The sequence below is a fragment of the Tachyglossus aculeatus genome, chromosome 3 (genome assembly GCF_015852505.1).
Source record: "Tachyglossus aculeatus isolate mTacAcu1 chromosome 3, mTacAcu1.pri, whole genome shotgun sequence".
Lineage (NCBI taxonomy): Eukaryota > Metazoa > Chordata > Mammalia > Monotremata > Tachyglossidae > Tachyglossus > Tachyglossus aculeatus.
In genome coordinates, this window is record NC_052068.1 from 21,395,840 (window position 1) to 21,407,491 (window position 11,652).

An 11,652-nucleotide genomic window follows, 5' to 3' on the forward strand; every position below is an offset into this window, starting at 1 on the left:
ACAGAGAAGTTAGGTGATTTGCCCAACCTCATACAGCTGACAAGCGGGGATTTGAACCCATGACCTCTGACTCCAAAGCCCGGGCTCTTTCCACTGAGCCACACTGAAAAGTCAGTGGGCTGTAGTGACGGGGGACCAATGGCATTTCCTGGATGCAACCCACTTCCCACCTGTGCTTCAAAGTAGGACAGTGGCTTAAGAGAAGCAGCGTGGCTCAATGGGAAGAGCACGGGCTTGGGAGTCAGAGGTCATGGGTTCAAATCCCAGCTCTGCCAATTGTCAGCTGTGTGACCTTGGGCAAGTCACTTAACTTCTCTGGGCCTCAGTGACCTCATCTGTAAAATGGGGATGAAGACTGTGAGCCCCACGTGGGACAACCTGATCACCTTGTGTCCTCCCCAGTGCTTAGAACAGTGCTCTGCACATAATAAGCGCTTAACAAAAGCCAGCGTTATTATTAAAATGTGTTCAATTGTAAATAAGAGGGGAAGGCAGGACACGGCTGATGGATATTCGATAGGCGGAGGCGGAGAAGTGAGTTTGGGGCCCATTCATTCCCCACCTAGCTTTTCCAAACCAGGAAAAACCAGGGGCAGTGTTTTGTCTCCCCCTTTTAGACTGTGAGCCCACTGTTGGGTAGGGACTGTCTCTATATGTTGCCAAGTTGGACTTCCCAAGCGCTTAGTACAGTGCTCTGCACACAGTAAGCGCTCAATAAATACGATTGATTGATTGACGACCTGTCAACAGAGTTCCATGGGCCCACTGGGGCAGTTCAGTCAGTATTCATTCATTTCATCATATTTATTGAGCGCTTACTCTGTGCAGAGCACTGTACTAAGCGCTTGGGAGAGAACTGATACAACAATCAACAGACACATTGGCTGCACATCCGGCCCCTGTGCACAGGGCCACTCTTTCTCCAGCTAGATAGGGCAGGATGTAGCCGTCACTGCAGTAAGCGCTCAATAAATACGATCGAGTGAATGAATCAGCTATGCTTGTTTGTGTCGAGGAGAGGATGAGAAGCAGCGTGGCGCGGTGGAAAGAGCTCGGGCTTTGGAGTCAGAGGTCATGGGTTCAAATCCCGGCTCCACCAATTGTCAGCTGTGTGACTTTGGGCAAGTCACTTCACTTCTCTGGGCCTCAGCTACCACATCTGTAAAATGGGGGTTAAGACTGTGAGCCCCCCCATGGGACAACCTGATCACCTTGTAACCTCCCCAGCGCTTAGTACAGTGCTTTGCACATAGTAAGCGCTTAATAAATGCCATCATTATTATTGTTATTATCTGGCCACTGGGCCAAATGACCATCTTCTCCTTCTCGACACAAACAGCTTCCTTTCTTGGTATGTGGGGCGGTAAAAGGAACGTGGCAAACTTACCTCAGCCACAGAGCGGGAACAGCAGCAGCAAGGAAGGCCAGTGTATCCTGAAAGTTATGGTCAGTAAGCCATTTACAAATAGGGTACACACCTGGCCCCTGGCAGGGACATAGTACCTCAGTTTCCTCATCTGTAAAATGGGGCTAGCACCTGCTTTCCCCTCCCTCACTGGGATGCCCAGGATGGGAATGAGATAAGTAATGTTAAAAGTTCTTTGGAGACTGAGGGTTTTCCAAATTAAAGGTAAGAAAAGAACAATCCTCTCAACCTGTCCATAGGTGTATGGGAAGGCTGCCCCTTTCTGCTCTGTTCTCCCGGCCTGTCTTAAACCACCACCACTGCCTCACGACTCCTTGGCCTATTCATTCATTCATTCAATCGTATTTATTCAGGGCTGAGGAGAGGCCATGGCGGGGTCCAATCTCATGGGCCGATTCCAGGTGCTTCGTGGACACTCAGCGAGCCAAAACATTGAGCTTAAAAAGCAAAAACCATCAGAGGGTAAAGCAGCCGAGAAAGACGAATGTGAATCAGTTTCCTGGCCTCGGGCCACGAGGGGTTGGAACCCTTAAGAGAATCTCTGAAGATCATCATCATCATCAATCGTATTTATTGAGTGCTTACTGTGTGCAGAGCACTGTACTAAGCGCTTGGGAAGCACAAATTGGCAACGTATAGAGACAGTCCCCACCCAACATGGGCTCACAGTCTAAAAGGGGGAGACAGAGAACAAAACCAAACATACTAACAAAATAAAATGAATAGAATAGAAAGATCCTTAGAGAAGTAGCCTGCCCTAATGGAAAGGGCACTCAAGGGGCCCGGGTTCTAATCCCAGCTCTGCAGTTTGCCTGCTGTGTGACCTTGGCTGAGTCACAACTTCTCCGGACTTTGGTTATCTCATCTGAAAAGGGGGGTTTAAATACCAGATCTTCCCTCCCTCTCCGACTGTGAGCTCCGTGTGACTTATTGCACAAAACCATTGTGTGCAATAACAATCAGATCTTCCCTCCCTCTCAGACTGTGAGCTCTGTGTGGGGCATGGACTGAGTCCAATCTGCTTATCTTGTATCTACCCCATAAAGTAAGTACTTAAGGGATATGATGATTTTCCCTCCGGGGTTCCTCACACTGCCCAACCAATCAATCATATTTATTGAGCGTTTACTGTGTGCAGAGCACTGTACTAAGCGCTTGGGAAGTCCAAGTTGGCAACATAGAGAGACGGGCCCTACCCAACAGTGGGCTCACAGTCCTCAGCCCTGCTGGGCCTTGCCGCGCAGCCCAAAGCAGACTCACGCCATTCCGTGCTCGTGTGTTTTTATTAATCATTCTCTTCCATTCTGGGGAGCCCCACTCTCCTCTCTCCCTGCTAAGGGTAAGGGGCTGCGGGGGGCTCGCCCCGCTCTCCCCTTTACCAGTTAGAGGAGGAGAAATCCGGGCCTGGGCTCAGCCCCGGCCCCCGCAAAAAACCTCGGGGAACAGTTCAGTCCAACGGTAGTGTTAGATCAGGAAGGGTGGGGAGGTGGGTTAGTTTCAGAAAACGCTGCTGCTCCCACTCGGATCCGAGTGGCCGGAGAGGGATGACACCCAAGGGAGCCTTTTTCTCCTTGGAGCGACCCTGGACCGTTGGGCGGGCCCCTTCAGGGTCAGCCTCTCAGCGGGCCCTTCGTGTGCCTGGGCACCTTGCCTGCTTTAGGCTTCATTCCGCTCTGCCCCTTCTCCGGGCCCGGAAGGACCACCAGGGTATTTTTTTGGGGGGGAGACGGCCCCGCGACCAGCCTCCCGCCCTGGGTCAGTGTCGGATCTGGTGGAGGTAGCTCCTGGGGCTCGCCCTCCCCCAGTGCTGACGGATCCTGGCGCTCGTCCTCCTGGGGGCCGGGGGCTCGGGGCCGGCGGCTGTCTCCGTGGCCCCCGCGGTGGGGGAGGCGGTGGCGGAGGGGTGGTCCTTCGGCATCCTAAAGGGAAAAGCACAGAGAGGCGGTCAGCAGCAGCAGCAGGAGGAGGAGGAGAACGCGGACCTCACCTAGACACAACGGCTCCCCATCCCAGCTTAACCTCTAAAAACCAAAGCTCCTCTTATGGGCTCTGCCTCTGTTTACTCCCCATCTTGGGAGCTTTACGACTAAAATGGCCAAATGTGAGGAGGGGAGGAAGGGGGCCGGGGAGAGAGAGGGAGAAGAGGGGGAGAAAGGTAGTCGGGGGAGACAAGCCCTATAATCTTCCCACTCAAACCCCGTCCTCCCCCTGATTCTCTGTTTACTCCCCCCTTGGGAGCTTTACTACTAAAATGGCCAAATGTGAGGAGGGGAGGAAGGGGGGCCGGGGAGAGAGAAGAGGGGGAGAAAGGTTGTTGGGGGAGACAAGCCCTATAATCTTCCCACCCAAACCCCGTCAATCAATCAATCATATTGAGCGCTTACTGTGTGCAGAGCACTGTACTAAGTGCTTGGGAAGTACAAGTTGGCAACATATAGAGACGGTCCCTACCCAACAGAGGGCTCACAGTCAAGGAGGAGGAGACAGGACAAAGCCAAACATATTAACAAAATAAAATAAATAGAATAGATACGTATAAGTAAAATAAATAGAGTAAGAAATATGTACAAACATATATACATATCGTCCTCCCCCTGATTCTCTGTTTACTCCCCCCTTGAGAGCTTTACTACTAAAATGGCCAAATGTGAGGAGGGGAGGAAGAGGGGTGGGGAGAGAGGGAGAAGAAGGGGAGAAAGGTAGTTGGGGGAGACAAGCCCTATAATCTTCCCACCCAAACCCCGTCAATCAATCAATCATATTGAGCGCTTACTGTGTGCAGAGCACTGTACTAAGTGCTTGGGAAGTACAAGTTGGCAACATATAGAGACGGTCCCTACCCAACAGTGGGCTCACAGTCGAGGAGGAGACAGAACAAAGCCAAACATATTAACAAAATAAAATGAATAGAATAGATCTGTACAAGTAAAATAGAGTAAGAAATATGTACAAACATATATACATATCGTCCTCCCCCTGATTCTCTGTTTACTCCCCCCTTGAGAGCTTTACTACTAAAATGGCCAAATGTGAGGAGGGGAGGAAGAGGGGCGGGGAGAGAGAGGGAGAAGAAGGGGAGAAAGGTAGTTGGGGGAGACAAGCCCTATAATCTTCCCACCAAAACCCCGTCAATCAATCAATCATATTTATTGAGCGCTTACTGTGTGCAGAGCACTGTACTAAGTGCTTGGGAAGTACAAGTTGGCAACATACAGAGATGGTCCCTACCCAACAGTGGGCTCACAGTCAAGGAGGAGACAGAACAAAACCAAACATATTAACAAAATAAAATAAATAGAATAGATATGTACAAGTAAAATAGAGTAAGAAATATGTACAAACATATATACATATTGTCCTCCCCGTGATTCTCTGTTTACTCCCCCCCTTGGGAGCTTTACTACTAAAATGGCCAAATGTGAGGAGGGGAGGAAGGGGGGTGGGGAGAGAGAGGGAGAAGAGGGGGAGAAAGGTAGTTGGGGGAGACAAGCCCTATAATCTTCCCACCAAAACCCCGTCAATCAATCAATCATATTTATTGAGCGCTTACTGTGTGCAGAGCACTGTACTAAGCGCTTGGGAAGTACAAGTTGGCAACATATAGAAACGGTCCCTACCCATCAGTGGGCTCACAGTCAAGGAGGAGGAGACAGGACAAAGCCAAACATATTAACAAAATAAAATAAATAGAATAGATATGTACAAGTAAAATAAATAGAGTAAGAAATATGTACAAACATATATACATATTGTCCTCCCCCTGATTCTCTGTTAACTCCCCACTTGGGAGCTTTACTACTAAAATGGCCAAATGTGAGGAGGGGAGAAAGAGGGGCGGGGAGAGAGAGGGAGAAGAAGGGGAGAAAGGTAGTTGGGGGAGACAAGCCCTATAATCTTCCCACCAAAACCCCGTCAATCAATCATATTTATTGAGCGCTTACTGTGTGCAGAGCACTGTACTAAGCGCTTGGGAAGTACAAGTTGGCAACATATAGAGATGGTCCCTACCCAACAGTGGGCTCACAGTCAAGGAGGAGACAGAGAACAAAACCAAACATATTAACAAAATAAAATAAATAGAATAGATATGTACAAGTAAAATAAATAGAGTAAGAAATATGTACAAACATATATACATATTGTCCTCCCCCTGATTCTCTGTTTACTCCCCACCTTGGGGGCTTTACTACTAAAATGGCCAAATGTGAGGAGGGGAGGAAGAGGGGCGGGGAGAGAGAGGGAGAAGAAGGGGAGAAAGGTAGTTGGGGGAGACAAGCCCTATAATCTTCCCACCCAAACCCCGTCAATCAATCAATCAATTGTATTTATTGAGCACTTACTGTGTGCAGAGCACTGTACTAAGTGCTTGGGAAGTAAAGTTGGCAACATACAGAGACGGTCTCTCCCCAACAGTGGGCTCACAGTCAAGAAGGGGGACACAGAACAAAACCAGACATATTAACAAAGTAAAATAAATAGATATGTACAAGTAAAATAGAGTAAGAAATATGTACAAACATATATACATATCGTCCTCCCCCGATTCTCTGTTTACTCCCCCCTTTGGAGCTTTACTACTAAAATGGCCAAATGTGAGGAGGGGAGGAAGGGGGGCGGGGAGAGAGAGGCAGAAGAAGGGGAGAAAGGTAGTTGGGGGAGACAAGCCCTATAATCTTCCCACCCAAACCCCGTCAATCAATCAATCAATCAATCGTATTTATTGAGCACTTACTGTGTGCACAGCACTGTACTAAGTGCTTGGGAAGTACAAGTTGGCAACATATAGAGACGGTCCCTACCCAACAGTGGGCTCACAGTCAAGAAGGAGGAGACAGAACAAAACCAAACATATTAACAAAATAAAATAGATAAGTACAAGTAAAATAGAGTAAGAAATATGTACAAACATATATACATATCGTCCTCCCCCTGATTCTCTGTTTACTCCCCCCTTGGGAGCTTTACTACTAAAATGGCCAAATGTGAGGAGGGGACGAAGGGGGGCGGGGAGAGAGAGGGAGGGAGAAGAGGGGGAGAAAGGTAGTTGGGGGGAGACAAGCCCTATAATCTTCCCACCCAAACCCCGTCCTCCCCCTGATTTTCCCTTCCACGTAGACAAGCACCACTATTCTCCATCTCACCTTGGTATTATCTTCGACTGACCTCTCTCATTCAACCCGTTTACTAAATCCATCACCAAATCCTGTCGGTTCCACTTTTACAACATCACTAAAATCCGCCCTTTGCTCTCCAATCCAAACCGCTACTACGTTAATCCAAGCACTTATCCTGTCCCATCTTGATTACTGCATCAGTCTCCTTGCTGACCTCCCTGCCTCCTGTCTCGCCCCGCTTCAGTCCACACTTCACTCTGCTGCCCGGGTCATTTTTCTACAAAACTGTTCAGTCCGTGTTTCCCCACTCCTAGGGAAGCTTCAGTGGATGCCCATCCACCCCAACATCAAAGTCTTTAAGCATCACCTTTAGAGCACTGAATCACTTCAATCAATCAATCAATCGTATTTATTGAACGCTATGTGCAGAGCACTGTACTAAGCGCTTGGGAAGTACAAATTGGCAACACATAGAGACAGTCCCTACCCAACAGTGGGCTCACAGTCTAAAAGGGGGAGACTGTGACTTCACCCCTCCTACCTACCTTCCCTGATTTTCCCACTACAACCCAGTCTGGACATTTTAATTCCTTTAACACCAACCTACTCACTGATCAATCGGTGGTATTTACTGAGCAGATTACTATGTGCAGGACACTGAACTACGCACTGGGGAGAGTACAATGCAACAGGATTAGCAGACACGTTCCCTAGAGTTGACATTTTAGAGGGGGAGATAACTCTACATCATCATCATCAATCAATCGTATTTATTGAGCGCTTACTATGTGCAGAGCACTGTACTAAGCGCTGTACTAAGCAGTAGGGATAGATCTCATCTGCCTGAGGTGGAGTACAGTATTAGTACTATATACTAATATATAGTATTATATATTATACATACAATACACGTATATTATTTTTTTTCTCTCCATCTAGACTGTGAGCTCGTTGCGGGCATGGAATGTGCCTGTTGTTGAATTGTACTCTCCCACACGCTCAATACAATCCAGTTGTATTTCTAGACTGTGAGCCCACTGTTGGGTAGGGACCGTTTCTATATGTTGCCAACTTGTACTTCCCAAGCGCTTAGTACAGTGCTCTGCACACAGTAAGCGCTCAATAAATACGACTGAATGAATGCAGTTCAAGCGCTTAGAACACTGCTCTGCACACAGTAAACGCTCAATAAATACGATTGAATGAATGAATACAGTTCAAGCGCTTAGAACACTGCTCTGATCATCATCAATCGTATTTATTGAGCGCTTACTATGTGCAGAGCACTGTACTAAGCGCTTGGGAAGTACAAATTGGCAACATATAGAGACAGTCCCTACCCAACAGTGGGCTCACAGTCTAAAAGGGGGAGACAGAACAAAACCAAACATACTAACAAAATAAAATAAATAGAATAGATATGTACAAGTAGAATAAATAAATAAATAAATAAATAAATAGAGTAATAGATATGTACAAACACATATACATATATACAGGTGCTGTGGGGAAGGGAAGGGAAAGAGGTAAGATGGGGGGGATGGAGAGAGGGACGAGGGGGAGAGGAAGGAAGGGGCTCAGTCTGGGAAGGCCTCCTGGAGGAGGTGAGCTCTCGGCAGGGTCTTGAAGGGAGGAAGAGAGCTAGCTTGGCGGATGGGCACAGGGAGGGCATTCCAGGCCCGGGGGATGACGTGGGCCGGGGGTCGATGGCGGGACAGGCGAGAACGAGGCCCGGTGAGGAGATCAGCGGTGGAGGAGCGGAGGGTGCGGGCTGGGCTGGGCTGGAGAAGGAGTGAAGGGAGGTGAGGTAGGAGGGGGTGAGGTGATGGACAGCCTTGAAGCTCTGTGATCCGATGGAGGTATTTGAACAGTGCTTTGCAGATAGTAAGCGCTTAATAAAAGCCGTCATTATTATTATTATTATTATTACCTGTTGGCTACGAAGAGGTTTTAATCCCCCATTTTACAGATGAGGTAACTGAGGCTCAGAGAAGTAAAGTGACTTGCCCAAAGTCACACAGCTGACAACCGGCAGAGCCGGGATTTGAACCCATGACCTCTGACTCCAAAGCCCGGGGTCTTTCCACTGAGCCACGCTGCTTCTCAACAGATGATCACGCTCCCTTCCTCCACGACTAGGACTTCCTTTCCTCTTCCCACTCCCTTCTGCGAGATCCTTGCACTTGGATTTGCACTCTTTATTTGGCCCAGCAGCCTCTATCTCATAGCACTTAAGTGTATATCCATAATTTATTGTAATATCTGTCTCCCCTCTACACTCTAAGCGCCTTGCGGGCAGGAAACACGCCTACCCACTCCGTTACATTGTATTCTCCCAAACACTTATTGCACACAGTAAGCACTCACTAAATAATAATAATAATGGCATTTATTAAGCGCTGACTATGTGCAAAGCACCGTTCTAAGCGCTGGGGAGGTTACAAGGTGATCAGGTCGTCCCACATGGGGCTGACAGTCTTAATCCCCATTTTACAGATGAGGTAACTGAGAAGTGAAGTGACTTGCTCAAAGTGACACGGCTGACAATTGGAAGAGCCAGGATTTGAACCCATGACCTCTGACTCCAAAGCCCGTGCTCTTTCCACTGAGCCGCGCCGCTTCTCTATAGCACTGATATTAAGGGACTCCTATGAATGAGGTCATGACTTGAGGAAAAATGCAAGAAGGAGCATGATGGAGTGGAAAAAGCACAGTTGTGGGGCTTGGAAAAGGTGGGTTTTAATTCCAATTCCCCCCACTTGCCTGGGGTGTGACCTTGAGCAAGTCGTTGTAGTGGAAAGAACCGGGCTTGCGAGTCAGAGGTCATGGGTTCTAATTCTGCTTCCACCACTTGTCTGCTGTGTGACCTTCGGCAAGCCACTTCACTTCTCTGGGCCTCAGTTACCTCATCTGTAAAACGGGGATGAGGACCGTGAGCCGCACGTGGGACGACCCGATTACCTTGCATCTCCCCCAGCGCTTAGAGCGGTGCTTGGCACATAGTAAGTGCTTAACAAATACCATAATTATTGTTTAACTTCTCTGTGCCTCAGTGTCCTCATCTGTAGAATGTGAATTTAAATACCTATTCTCTTTCCCCCCATAGACTCTGCGCCCCAGGTGGGACAAGGACTCGTTTGATCTTACTGGATTGTATCTACCCAGTGCTTAGAACAGTGCTTTGCACACAGTAAGCGCTTAACAAATGCCGTTATTATTATTATTATTATTATTATTACCACCCAAGTGTTGGGCAAAGTAAGCACTTAATATGTGCCGGTCACTTTACTAAGTGCTGGTAGATACATGACCATCTCTATATGTTGCCAACTTGTACTTCCCAAGCGCTTAGTACAGTGCTCTGCACACAGTAAGCGCTCAATAAATACGATTGAATGAATGAATGAATGAATGAATGCTAATCAGGTTGGACGCAGTCCATGTCCCACAAGGGGCTTACAGCCTCAGTCCCTATTTTACAGATGAAGTACCTGAGGCCCAGAGAAGTGAAGTGACTTGTCCAAGGTCACACAGCAGGCACGTGGCAGAGCCAGGTCCTTCTGACTCCCGCTGCTCTATCCACTACGTCACGCTAAGTCTTATTAATAATAATAATAATGGCATTTATTAAGTGCTTACTATGTGCAAAGCACTGTTCTAAGCGCTGGGGAGATTGCAAGGTGATCAGGTTGTCCCACCTGAGGCTCACAGTCTTCATCCCCATTTTCCAGATGAGGGAACTGAGGCCCAGAGAAGTGAAGTGACTTGCCCAAAGTCACACAGCTGACAATTGGTGGAGGTGGGATTCGAACCCGTGACCTCTGACTCCAAAGCCTGGGCTCTTTCCACTGAGCCACGCTGCTTCTCTAAGTTTATTTAATTGTACTTACCAAGCACTTACTGTGGGCAGAGCACTGTACAAAGAGCTGGGAGAGTACAAAATAATCAACGGACACATTCCCTATATGTTGCCAACTTGTACTTCCCAAGCGCTTAGTACAGTGCTCTGCACACAGTAAGCGCTCAGTGAATACGATTGAATGAGTGAATACCCACAAGGAGCTTACAGTCTAGAGGAACCAAGCTGTGGAGGTGATGACGGGAATAATAACCATAATGGTATTTGCTAAGCGCTTACTACGTGCCAGGCACTGTTCTAAGCACTGGGATAGATACAAGGTAATCAGGTTGGACACAGTCCCTTTCCCCGTCATGGGGCTCCCAGTATTAATCCAGTGAGAATCCTTTGGGAATCACCTGACCATCCCGGATAATAATAATTGCATTTGTTAAGTGCTTACTATGTGCAGAGCACTGTTCTAAGCGCTGAATGGCCAGGGCATGGATAATAACAATAATAATGGCATTTATTAAGTGCTAACTATGTGCAAAGCACTGTTCTAAGCGCTGGGGAGGTTACAAGGTGATCAGGTTGTCCCACGGGGGGCTCACGGTCTTAATCCCCATTTTACAGATGAGGTAACTGAGGCACAGAGAAGTTAAGTGACTCACCCAAAGTCACACAGCTGACAATTGGCAGAGCTGGGATTTGAACCCATGACCTCTGACTCCAAAATCCGTGCTCTTTCCACTGAGCCACACTGTCATTCAATCGTATTTATTGAGTGCTGACTGTGTGCAGAGCACTGTACTAAGCGCTCGGGAAGTACAAGTTGTGAAGCACAAGTTGTGAAGCACAAGTTGTGAAGTACAAGTTGTGAAGCAGCGTGGCTCAGTGGAAAGAGCATGGGCTTTGGAGTCGGGTCATGGGTTCAAATCCCAGCTCCACCACATTCATTCAATTGTATTTATTGAGCGCTTACTGTGTGCAGAGCACTGGACTAAGCGCTTGGGAAGTACAAATTGGCAACATAGAGAGACGGTCCCTACCAAACAGCGGGCTCACAGTCTAGAAGGGCGAGATAGAGAACGAAACGAAACTTATTAACAAAGTAAAATAAATAGAATAAATATGTACAAATGAAATAGAGTAATTCATTCATTCAATCGTATTTATTGAGCGCTTACTGTGTGCAGAGCACTGTACTAAGCGCTTGGGAAGTACAAGTTGATAAATATGTACAAACATATAGACAGGTGCTGTGGGGAGGG

At 47.7% G+C, this 11,652-nt stretch overlaps 1 protein-coding gene across 1 annotated transcript in view; it reads right to left on the reverse strand.

Annotated features, from left to right (window-relative positions):
- Positions 1-2,622: 2,622 nt before the first annotated feature.
- Positions 2,623-11,652, reverse strand: part of AVPI1 (arginine vasopressin induced 1) — a 35,891-nt gene continuing 26,861 nt past the window's right edge. Inside the window, exon 3 of the mRNA XM_038744172.1 lies at positions 2,623-3,345. Within this exon, the coding sequence (XP_038600100.1) occupies positions 3,183-3,345 (163 nt within the window). The 3' untranslated portion in view covers positions 2,623-3,182. The remainder of the gene's footprint in view (positions 3,346-11,652) is intronic.